The following is a 12,644-nucleotide window of genomic DNA, read 5'->3' as shown; positions in this document are numbered from 1 at the left end:
CATCATAGGAGAGTAATTTGTTGTCACATCCGCACACGTGTGATTGACACCAAACTACTCACCTTGTAATTACACAAAAACATAACAAAACTCAAGACACGCCACGCTCCACACACCACAGTCCACATTCCACATTACAGTAGACAGGGGACCACCTCAAAAGAGAAGCAGACACCTATATACTCAATCACTGGAAAAGCTAAAATTTAAGGGGGGTGGAGGCGGAAGGATGGGATTCCCAGCTAATCCATTCGCGCTAACGCTTTGACAAGAGGGGGGGGCCGAGTTCCTACTGAAAGTAACTCGGGATTGCTCTTGGCAGCCCATGGAGGCTAACTTATCTGCCACCTTATTGCCTTCCCTGTGGATGTGTGAGATCTTCCACTCGAATTTTTGAAGATCGTTTCTGATTCTGGCCATTACATGTCGATTTGTTGCTGCTCCGAGGTTTCCACCAATGATATTATCCACTACTACCTTTGCATCCAATTCAATCCAAATGTTTCTCCCCACTTCTCTCGCCATCTCAAGACCCTGTGCAAGAGCAAGGAGTTCAGCTTCCATGCTCGAGAACGCTTGAAGCGGCTGGTGAAAGCCCTTGATAATTTCTCCCTGATCATCCCGGAGGATACCACCTCCCCCTGCACTCTCCGTCGCTGGCAGGAAAGTACCATCCGTGTTGAGCTTAATCCATGTTGGTTGTGGCCGTACCCAGAGCACCGGTCTTGGTCTGTTTTCTGACTGCAGGGAGGGCAGCTTCAGCGGGATATCGATCGCTGGTGAACACCCCGCCCACTGTTTTCTTGACAAGGTTCCAGCACGGGTGGCATGCTGGAGATGCAGCACCACTCGGTGCTCGATCTGGGCGACGCTAAAGGTTGTCTCATTGTGGATATGGTTGTTTCGTTCAATCCATAGAAACCATAGAATAACACACGAGATGATGATGCTGACATGATCCTTGGCCGGCTGAACGAGGTTCCGGCTCCACGTTCTGATCCTTCGTTCAAAGTTGGTACTTCCAAAATCAATTCTAGGCGCGTTGGGGAACCAACGTGCGAATTTTAGCCAGATTTTCCTCGCTCTATCCCCATTGAGGAAGAGGTGCTGTCTCGATTCCGTTTGGGGTTTCTTGCAGCAGCGACATTTCGAGGCAATCGAGACGTCTCTCCATTGTAGTTTTTCATCTACCGGGATCCTGTTCGCAAGCAGCCGCCAGATGGAAATTGACATAGAGGGGAGGAGGTGTTTATTCCAAATGAGCCCAAAGACCGGAGTATGGGGGTGGTGGTGTCTGCAGAGTTCCCACGCCGAAGTGACAGAGAAGTTTCCACGTGGAGTCAAGCTCCATCTCATTCTGTCTTGCATTCCTTCCTCGATCGGGATATCCTTAATAGCCTCGATTAACTCCCTAGGTACTCCCAGCGGCCCCAAAATGCCCTGCAGCATTCCCATGTTCCATTGAGCTCCACACCAAAATTTGTTGACCTTCATAAGTGGGAGTATTGCAAAGGGGTTGCAATGTGAACTGAGGGGCTGATCTCCGAACCAGATATCTTCCCACACATTGATTTCACCATCCCCCAGGGACCATTTGATGAGGTGATGAGCCTTCGCCCCAGCCTTGAGGATGCGCTTCCACGTAGGACTGTTCCTACCCGTGTACTTTACCTTAGACGGAGCAGCTTTTGAGCAATATTTTAGCATCATGAATTTCGCCCATAGTGATCCTTGTTCCCGTAGTCTCCACCACAACTTCATCGAGAAGGCATCCGTCATTTCCTGCAACTTCCTAATACCAAGGCCTCCTTCATCATAAGGGTGGCAAATTAGATCCCAGTTTATCCAGTGAGTTTTCCTTCCTTCACCTGTCGCTCCCCAGAAGAACCGCGCCATAAGGCTTTCGAGTTTTTTAATCACCTCCTTTGTAGGCTCAAGTACTTGGAAGATATGGAGTGGAATAGCTCCTAATGTGCTTTTGATTAGGGTAAGTCTTCCTCCAAAAGATAGGAATCTGTGGGACCAGGAGTGGATTCTTTCCGAGATCTTGTTCCAGAGGAAGAGGAACATATCATTTTTCTTGATTCCTTTAAAGATCGGCACCCCCAGGTAGATAAACGGGAGTTTTCCCTGTTGAAAGCCTCCTATTCTTTTAATCCTCGGGGCCCATGCAGTGTGTTTTTCATCGAGGAAAAAGTGGCTTTTTTCTGCATTGATCATCTGCCCCGAGACCTTTTCATAAAGGCCGAGAGTCTGCACCAGCTGCCGCAGGGAGGTTTCCTTGGCTTGTGTGAACACAATCAGATCATCAGCGTAGGCGAGGTGGGATATTTGTGGTGCATGCCTAGTGGTGATGAAAGCCATCTCTCGTCTCCCAAGGATGAGCTTGTCTAAAGTTCGAGAAAGGTACTCTGCCGCTAGGATGAAGAGTGCCGGTGATAGCGGGTCGCCTTGCCGGAGGCCTCGTGTAGATTTGAAGAAACCTGCAGGTGCTCCATTAATTAAAACTGAAAACCAACAATTATTTACGCACCTGTCCACCATGTCAATCCATCGTGCGGGGAAGCCCATTCTGGTGAGGATCCTGAGGAGGAAGCTCCATTGGACCCGGTCGTATGCTTTGGTCATATCCAGCTTAAGTGCGAGGTTCGGCGTAGGAGAACAGTTTCCCAGATTATGAATGAGTTCTTGCGCCAGAAGGACATTGTCACTAAGCAGTCGTCCTTTGATGAAACCACTCTGGTTTGGGGAAGTAACCAAGGGCAGGAAGGGCCCAAGCCTTGTTGCCAGGATTTTTGAGATGATTTTGTTTGTGATGTTGCAAAGGCTAATCGGCCGATAGTCCGACCATGTCACCGGTTTCTCCTTTTTTGGGATAAGCACAATCATTGTGGAAGTAAAGCTTCTTGGCATGGTTCCTCCGCCGAAGAAGTCTTGAATTGCCTCTGTAACGTCCTTGCCGACGATATCCCAGCAGGTTTGGAAGAAGAGGGATGAAAATCCATCCGGTCCAGGCGTTCCATCTGCAGCAATATCAAACACTGCCTGTTTCACCTCTGGTTCAAGCGGAGACTCCTCGATCCTGCCAACTTCGCAATTTATCGGGAGAGGTTGAATGAGATCAAGGTTAGGTTCATGTAGTGGAATATCCTCTGAGGTGAGGAGCTGTTTGAAGAAAGAAGCCGTCGAAGAGCGTAGTTCTTCATCCCCTGTGATTTGTCTGCTGTTGTCCGAGACTTCATGAATTCTTGCTCGGATTTTCCTTTGTTTTGCTCTTCCCTGGAAATAGCGGGTGTTTCGTTCCCCTTCAACGATCCACCTGACCGCGGCCTTTTGTTTCCAGAAGTCCTCCTCCATCTTGAGGGTGAGTAGGTATTCAGCTCCTCTTTGGTTGTGGATGCTTCTGTTTGCTGGGGAGGGGTCTCGTTCGAATTCAGCTTGAGCGAGAGAGGCTCTATCCCCTGCTTCCCTAACTTTTTCGAAGATGTTGCCGAAAACCACCTTGTTCCACACTTTGAGAGCTCCTTTAGCCAATGCGAGCTTGAGTTGAAGCTTCCTCATTCCACAAGCATCAACTTCCGTCTCCCAGATCCGTGCGACCTCCTGTTGGAACGTGTGATGTCGCGTCCACATATTTTGGAATCTGAACGGGGGACGAGAGGGTGGCGGAGGCCGGCTACATCTAACCAAGAGGGGGCCATGGTCAGACATGATCCTCGGGAGGGTTGTGACTCGAGTAGTGGGGAAAATGGTTTGCCATTATTTCCCAAGTAGCACTCTATCAATTCTCTCAAACACTTCTCCTCTTGCCCATGTGAACTCGGGGCCATCACTTCCTGGATCCCACAGTTGGCAGTCCGTAATAGCTTCCGCAAAATCCATCATTTCCCTTTCTTTTTCGGTATTGCATTCTTGACCCCCCTGTTTCTCATGTTCCGAAAGAAAGATGTTGAAGTCTCCCCCAATGATCCACGGTGTATTTTCCATGCAGCCTGCGATGCGTCGGAGTGAGTTCCACAGCAGAAGCCGACTCGCTCTCGACCATTTACCATAGACTGCAGAGACGTGGAAGGGGGTTGGGATTGTGGCAGTTGTAACGATCAGGTGGAAGAGCTGCTCTGAGTCTAAAGCTACCTCCACATTCTACTCTTGCTTGGCCAGGATCCAAATTTTCCCATTCCTATTAGAGCCCTTGAAGTCCAGATTCAACTTCCGAGTAACATCCGAGCGAGGTTGAATCAGAGGCTCAATCAAAGCAACAAAAGAAATTTTGTGTAAATTAATCAGCTGGTTTAGGACGCATTGGGTGCTTGCGTTAGCTATGCCCCTTGCGTTCCAAAACAGAAAGTTGTGTGGCATAACGAGGTTATACTGCCCCCGAGGCGGAAGGCCTCGTTTCTCCCTGTACCTCCATCAAGATCACTTTTTTTTTGGTGTTTTTGTTGACTCATCATGGTTGTCTCTTCGAAGCCACTCTGTATGACCAAGTGTTCAATGGAAGTGATGTTGCCAGTATCCACCTCCATCTCTATTTCCTCCTCAGACTCCTCTTTTACAAACTCTCCATTCTCCAGTTGCTTGTAGTATGACGGTTTCCCGAACTGCGATACTAAGCGAGGTGTGCCATGGCCAATAAAGCCACCCCTACTGCTTCCTTTTCCTCTGTTTCCCCTTGGAGGGGAAAGAGAAGAGGCGTTCCTCCCATATGAGATGTCTGCAGGTATCCATCCTTCTAACTCATTGTCTGATCCTGGTTGGGACATTTTTTCTGGTGCCCTTTGTTGTTGTGGATGTCGTCCCCTTCTCCTCCGTCCTTGAATCCGAAAGCCGTCTACATCTCGATCACCTTGCTTCCTACTTGGATCCCCCGAGGTCCCCTCCCCTGCAAAACTCTTGCCTCCCAAGAAGGTATCATTTATGGCTTGCAGCGGAGTCTTCCTCCCTTCCGGGGGTGCATTCTTCTGATGTTCCATATGATGCTTTGGTGCAGATTGTTGGTGACGGACCCCCGAGTTGTTGTAGTTTTGCCTTTTTGGCATTTCTTTTTTCCCGAACGCATAGCAATTTGCACTAGCGTGGCCAACATGTCGGCAGTCTCGACAGTATGGTGGGATTTTGTCCCAAACGACCTTTTGCTTATGCTCTCTCCCCAGTATATCTAGCACAAATTCCTCTGGTTGCGGTTTTGAGATGTCGATCTCAATACAAATCCTAGCAAACGACAGTCGTGATTTTGTGGATGTCGATCTCAATACAAATCCCCTGACCTGACCATCTCCGCCATTGACGCTTTCAACCCTTTATCTTTCTCGGGATGGGCTCCTGTTCGCAGTGGTGCCTGATTGTCCATTTCTCTTGATTGTTGTGGGTTTTGTGGAAGAGCTGTCCTCAAGTTTTCTGGTGGCTTACTATGGGATGCCGCGACCGAAGTTCCTGCCCCACCCGAGAGGCCCCCTGGCCGTTTGCTCCGCGGGTCATGTTTGAGAGGAGGGAATTCCTCGTCAAAACTTGTCCGGATGTTTGGTGGGGTCATCACCAGTGGTTGTACCGGTTGAGGATCAATGATTTTGCTAACCGATCGGAGTAACTTCACTGCTCCATTCCACTTAGGCTGATGGGTTTCGTACAAAAAGTCAGCGTTGGCTCTTGGCGCTGATGGGGTAGGGTGCAGCGGTTGTGATTCCATCACATCCAAAAGATATTCATTATCCCCAGCAGGTGACACGTTATCTCTATTAGGCTTCACTTTATCCAGCTCATAGACTAAAACCGCTTGGTCAAAAGTGGAGACTTCCTCATTTTGGCAATTATTCTTTTGGCTTTTCGAAGGTGGATTTGTATTAGAGCTATAGAGTGAAACAAGCTCACTAACCGTCAAATTCCCATCCTCCAAGGTTCTGTCCGCAGAGATATTCTCGTACTGTATGAGCAGGCTGTCAACGGTCATTTCTGCACCCTCTTTGACCGTCTCCTCCGGTAAGCCACCCTTTGCGGGCTGGCCATAGTTCGTCGGGAGGGCCGGGGTGGCCACCTCAGGGGGAGGGGAACCTTCGCGCTGTTGTTTTTGCTGTGGGTTCACAGCTTCGAGCAGGTCTTTTAGGGACTCATGATGCTTCGTCAGACTGCTTTCAACGGCGATTTTTCTCCTGATTGCCCGGCACTCCGGGATCGGGAAGAGATAGTGGTGGATATGTCCTCTTCCTCTCTTCTTCCCATCTTCACTAACTTCGCAAGATGAGGGTGCGCCCGCTCTCTCCTTCGGGGTTGCTTTGCGCCGAGAAAATTTCTTCGCTGGTTTTTGCGCCGTGAAGGTCATACCCACTAGAGGGACCGTCGACTCCAGGTCCGGATCCTTTTCCGACATGTTTCCCTGGGGTGGTGGGGAGGGCGGCTGGAGCATGTCCCCGTCGGGGGGAGTGGGGAAGCCACTATGGACTGTTCTTGACTGCTTGAGACTTGATATCACTTGCTCATGCCAGCAGATTTCAACGCCAATTTAAGGTTTTGTTATCGCCTATTTGTTGGCAACTTGTCACTATATTAATTGCAAAGCTCGTGGGCAGTAAAACTAAGTTGTTTGCTACACATATTTACACAAATACATTAGAGCATTCACACTCCGTGCTCTTGCCAACGAGCACGGATGTAGGCCCGAACCCATTTTTTCTGCCTACTCTTAGGCAAGAGCACAACACCCACATCCGTGCTCTTCCACAAGGACGAGCACAAGGGTCCCACCATTCTATTATTCAATTTAAATAAAAACATTTCCACAATATTAAAATTCATTAAAAATATAGATAATAATATTACAAAGTACAAAAAAAAATTACATAATTAAAATCTTAAAATAAAAAATTACATAATTAAATTCATAAAATTAAAAACCCACTACTCGTGGCCGAATTTCGCCCACATGTGTTTGATTAGCTCTTCTTGTAGCGCAACGTGGGTTCGGGTATCGCGCATTGTGTGCCTTGTTTCGATCCTCTCACCCACCGTCATATGCACACCTCGGCGTGGGGGAGACCTCGCGGTTGAGCTTCCGGCTTCATCCTTGTCGTAAAATCTAGCCGCCCTCGGTCCTTCGTCGGCTATAATCATGTTGTGTAAGATAATACACGTGTACATGATGTCGGCGATATTTTTCACGTACCACAGCTGAGACGAGGCTTTCACAATGTTGAATCGGGTTCCCCAAAGGCTCTTTCGACGTCTTTCCGAGCGGACTCTTGACGCTGCGGAAAAAGAACCAGTCTCGGGTTTTGCGGGTTGCTGAGCGTCTTCACGAAAGTCCACCACCTTGGGTAGATACCATCGGCGAGATAGTAACCCATGTGGTATGTATTTCCGTTGACGGTGAGTCGATCGCTTGTGCTACACCATTTAACAAATCAGTGAAGAGTGGTGAAGAATAAAGTACGGTCAAGTCGTTGTTGGATCCGACAATACAAAAATATGCATGTCAAATCCATAGGCGGTAGTCGGTGACCGCTTCAAGGATAAGTGTTGGGCCGCCGCCTTTGGGGCCGCTTAAGTGTTACCCCCTCCAAGCAGTCGGGCAATTCTTCCACCTCCAATGCATGCAGTCAATGCTGCCAAGCGTACCGGGAAAGCCATGGACTGTTTCGTGAAGACGAAGCAACCGTTGGCAATCATCGGTGGTGGGTGCCCGAAGGAATTCATCACCGAAGGCTGAACGAACGCCCTCGCAAAATTTTTTAAGGCAAATGATTCCAGTGGACTCACCGACACGCAAATACTCGTCGAAGAGGTCAGCCGTTTGTTCAGTAGCAAGTTGTCAGATGGTACACGAACACTTCTGCAACGGCGAGAGGCTTTGCCGACCGGCTGCGTTTGTACTTGTTTGAAAGTATTCAACACGGGCAGCCAATGTGTTGACAATACGCATAAACAAGCGCTTTGACATGCGAAAACGGCGCTGAAAGTAATCTTCCGGAAACCGCGGCTGGTCGGAAAAATAGTCGGCAACGAGCCTTTCCTGGGCTCCCTCCCTGTCACGAGGAATGTAGCGGCTAGTTGATCTAGTTGGTTGAGGAGGAGGGGCAGGGGTATTCGCTGCGACATAGGCTTCATAAGCGGCACGATGTTGTTCATAGTATTCTTGTTCTTCGAGCTCCGATTCCGCAATGAGATGGGTAAAATCCATTTCAGGTTTTGAGTGAGAGATGAAGGTGTAGATAAGTTGTATGAAAAAATATGAATGAGAGATGATTTGATGTGAAAAATGGATGATGAATGTGTGTATTTATAGATGATTTTGGGGATAAAAAAAATCCAGAAAAGCGGTCAGAAAAACGACCATTTTTTTGGGATTGTGAAAATATTTTTTTTTATTTTTTGATATTATTTTTGATTTTTTTTAAAAAAAGAAAAATTGAATTTCCAACGGAAATGCCGTTGGCCAATCAGAACACAACTACACATCTATTTTTTTTTATTTTTTATTTTTTTACTCTATAAATACTCCTAATTCGTCCTCATTTCACACACAACTACACATCTATTATTCATAAATCAACTTCATTTCCTCTCCAATTTTCATCTAACATCTCATCAAAAAATGTCCGGCGACGGCAACTTCGGCGGTGGTGGCCATATCGAGTGGGATCTCAACACGTTTAACGATTGGGAGACCATGTACAACGCACTGGGTGGTTCCGGTTTGTCGACGTCGGGCACGACGGGTTCGGCGACGCCGTGTGGGTACCAACCACCCACTTTTGACGTGGATGCATACGCTCGTCCCTCCGCCCCGCGGTATTCGCAGGGATTATCCCAGATTCGGGAGGATTTCCCCGTTGAACCCACTCTGGGTGTAGGCTGAGGCGGGCGAAGAGGAGGATGAGGAAGAGGAGGATCTAGGCCGGCATCCGTACAGCAACAACGAAACGATGGCGGTGTACAACGCCTGGATCACCGTCTCGTACGATCCCATCGTCGAGAATCAACAACCCAACAAGTGCTTCTGGGAAAAGGTCACCGAGATCTACCACCAGATTAAGCCGAAAGGGTCCTGGAAGCGCACATATAAGATGCTCCACTCTCACTTTGGCCGAGTCGACAAACAAGTCAAAAAATTCTGTTGCATCTACTCGACCGAAGCGGCGCACTACCAAAGCGGAGCTTCTGGAGCCGACATTCTGAGGGCGGCTTTGCGCGTCTACAACCAGGACACCGGTAAACAATTCAAACAATTCAAAGAAGAAAGGTGGGCCGACGGTGTCCGCTCCAGCTCGGGCTCAACCTCAAAGCGCACAAAACACACGGCGAGTGGCCAATACTCGTCTGGTGACACCGGCGAGGGCAGCGGCGAACAAGAGTGTGCACCGCAGGAGTTTGCGGGTATGGCCGGCGATGACAGGGGATCCAGCCGTGGGCGCCGTCGGCCGCAAGGGACGAAGGCGGCTAGAGCGAAGAAGGGTCGAGGCAAATCAAGCCAGGCGGGCTCGGGGGAGGCTCGAACACCCTTATGGCAGTGTACATGACCGCCACAATGGCGGACACTTCCCGCTTCTCGCCCTCCCAATGCGCGGCCTGGTGGAACGGAATTGTGCATATGGCAGCACAACTTGGCCTTCCGACTCCCCCTCCACCTCGACCGCCTTCGGGGGATGATTCGCCGGCGGAGTAGTTTTTTTATTTTCTTTAAATTTATATTTTAAATTATGCAACATTTAATTTTTTAGGATTTTAATTGTGTGTTTTTTATTTTTTAGAATTTTAAGTTGTAATTTTTTTTATGTTGTGTGTTTTTTAATGAAGTGTGTTTGCTTTAATTGAATTGAGTTGGAAATAAAAATAAAAAATGAAATTGAATGAATAGTAATTTAAGGAACGGTTAAGAAACAGATAAGGAACGGAGGGTTGCAAGTTCCGTTCCTTAGTTAAGGAATGAAGTAAAAAAGTACAGTGGGGCCCGCAAATAGTAGTGTAAGGAACGGTATAGCAACAACGTTGTGGATGGCTTCGATTTTTTTTAAAAAAGAAAAAATTAAATTTCCAACAGAAATGCCGTTGGCCAATCAGAACGCGCCACGTCGGCTGCTCGCCAGCGGCAAGAGCGCAGTGACGGACAGTGGTACTGCGCCGCTGGCACGGACGGACGTACGAGCAATTGGTCGGATGCTCTTAGCTGGTGATTGCAAATCCGTATTCAATTAGGTGATGATGCATAGGCATACACGCGGCGATGCACTTGTACTGCTGTCCGTGGAAGAGCCCATTTCACATTCTCATGAAGCGACAAGTGTGACTCCCTCACTTATATAGTAGGAGTAGTATTTTTATATGTATACACTGGCCTAGTCCTAGTCTGCACTCAGTTCACCTCCATCTAGTAGCATCCATCAGTAACAATGAAACAGCTTCACTTCTTCTTCCTCCCACTGATGGCCCACGGCCACATGATCCCAGCAATCGACATGGCCAAACTCTTCACCTCCCGCGGCCTCAAAGCCAGCATCATCTCCACCCCGGCATTCTCCCAGCCAGTCATGACCGCTCAAGATTCCGGCTTCCCAATCGACCTCATCACCCTCCCATTCCCTCCCCACCCTTCTCCCCATGTTCTTCAAAGCCCTCTCTCTCCTCCAACACCCCTTCGAGGATCTTGTCAAGCGCCTCAACCCAGACTGCCTAGTCTCCGACATGTTCCTGCCGTGGACGGCCGACTCCGCCCTCAGATTCGGCATCCCGCGCCTCGTCTTCCACGGCACCAGCTACTTCTCCCTCTGCGTCTCCGAGGAGATGCGCCGCCACAAGCCTTTCAACGACTCCGAGCCCTTTCTCATCCCCAATCTCCCTCACCAAGTCAAGCTCGTGAAGACGCAGGTCTCCGATTACAATTTGCACGAGAACAAAGACGATTTCAGCCGCTGGATTCAGCAGATGAGGGAATCCGACTCCAGAAGCTACGGCGTCGTCATCAACAGCTTCCATGAGCTCGAGCCCGACTACGCCCGTCATTACAGAGATGTTTTGGGGAGGAAGGCCTGGAGCTTAGGCCCTCTTGCTCTCTGCACCAATGGAAACGGAAACGAAATCAACGGTGACCAATGCTTGGCTTGGCTGGATTCGAAGAAGGCCAATTCCGTAGTCTACGTGTGTTTCGGTAGCATGGCGAAGTTCACTCCGGCCCAGTTGAATGAGCTCGCGAATGGACTCGACGCCTCCGGGCAGAGCTTCATCTGGATTGTGAGGAGCGGAGACGGAGGCGAGGAGGAGTGGCTGCCGGAAAGGTTCGAAGAGAGGATGGAAGGCAGAGGCATAATTGTGAGGGGGTGGGCCCCGCAGGTTGCGATCCTCGATCACCCTGCGATTGGGGCATTTGTGACGCACTGTGGATGGAACTCGACTCTGGAGGGCGTGTGCGCGGGGTTACCGATGGTGACGTGGCCACTATTCGCGGAGCAGTTTTTCAACGACAAGTTGGTGACGGAGGTTTTGGGGGTTGGGGTTCCGGTTGGGAATAAGAAGTGGCGGTGGCGAAGGGGGTGCGGGCGGTTATGGTGGGGGGAGCTGAGGTGGAGATGAGGTGGAGGGCCTTAGATTATAAGGAGATGGCGAGGAAGGCAGTTGAGGAAGGAGGGTCGTCTTATCATGATCTTACTGCTCTCATTCAGGATATCGCCACTTACGTTCCTCCTAAGAAGATGGATATAATGTCATAAACTGAATGTAACATTAACGAGCATGTTTTGTCATGTACTGTATTATAGTATAGTTTTATGTCACACTAATGTAATATAGAGTCTACGTCTACTTGTTATGCAACAGTAATGATGTGAACCGTGAGCATGGGTATGCATTTTCCAGCATTTATCTTGAAGTTCTACCAAAATAAATGCCTTGAAGTTCATCTAGGTGGAGTAAGTGATAGTATGACATAGAAATAAACAAGAAATGTATGGATAGCAAATAAACAAGAAATGTATGGATAGCAAATAAACAATGACTTCGAATCTCATTACTGTCGTGTAGTTGCTTCTATCTCTCGGGCACAAGTCACATGATGTCAGGCCGGAGTGTGGAGGCTGTTAATGCGACATAATCTCATTTTTTGATACAATAATAGTAGTTGCTTCAATCTCTCAGATACAAGTCACATGATGTCAAGCACAAGCCACATAATGTCGGACCGGAATGTGGAGGCTGCCTAAGGCAAATGAATCCCTTTTTTGCTGCAATAATAACACTTATAAATTTGTCAAGGAGCATCAATAATAACACTCTTGATAAATTTGTCAAGGAGCAAAGAAGAGGGAGTATACATTTGCCGTTATAATGTCATTAAAATGTTTTTCTTTAATAATTTAATTATCAAATTCAGATTCTGACCTAAGCAAATAGAAGTTAGTACTAGTACTAATTTTTTTCACTATATACACTTTAAAATACAATTATTTTTTAAAAAAAAACAGGAGTGCTATATTTCTTTGAAATCTACCATGCTGGAAGTCGACGGTTCAGTTTGGTCAAAAAGGAGAGGAAGTCCGCAGACACGGCGGTCCATTTTAATTTGTCAAACTCAAAAATATGCTTAAAATTATCTTAAAAGTGCCATTTAACATATACTAGTATTAACACCCGAGCTATACACGAGACATAAGAGTTTCAAATAA

At 48.1% G+C, this 12,644-nt stretch overlaps 1 protein-coding gene and 1 pseudogene across 1 annotated transcript; one reads left to right on the top strand and one right to left on the bottom strand.

Annotated features, from left to right (window-relative positions):
- Positions 1-183: 183 nt before the first annotated feature.
- Positions 184-3,633, bottom strand: LOC121773661. Its single transcript, XM_042170562.1, has one exon. The coding sequence runs from the start codon at positions 3,631-3,633 to the stop codon at positions 184-186; it is 3,450 nt and encodes a 1,149-aa protein (XP_042026496.1).
- Positions 3,634-10,379: 6,746 nt separating this feature from the next.
- Positions 10,380-11,693, top strand: LOC121772148 (annotated as a pseudogene).
- The last annotated feature ends 951 nt before the right edge of the window (positions 11,694-12,644 follow it).

Source organism: Salvia splendens, chromosome 2, assembly GCF_004379255.2.
Source record: "Salvia splendens isolate huo1 chromosome 2, SspV2, whole genome shotgun sequence".
Classification (NCBI taxonomy): Eukaryota; Viridiplantae; Streptophyta; class Magnoliopsida; order Lamiales; family Lamiaceae; genus Salvia; species Salvia splendens.
Note: the sequence above shows the minus strand (reverse complement) of the source record. Positions and strands in the feature narration are given on the sequence as shown.

Excerpts from the sequence above, each read along its gene's own strand:
- LOC121773661 (XM_042170562.1), bottom strand. The coding sequence starts at position 3,633 with ATGTGGACGCGACATCACACGTTCCAACAGGAGGTCGCACGGATCTGG.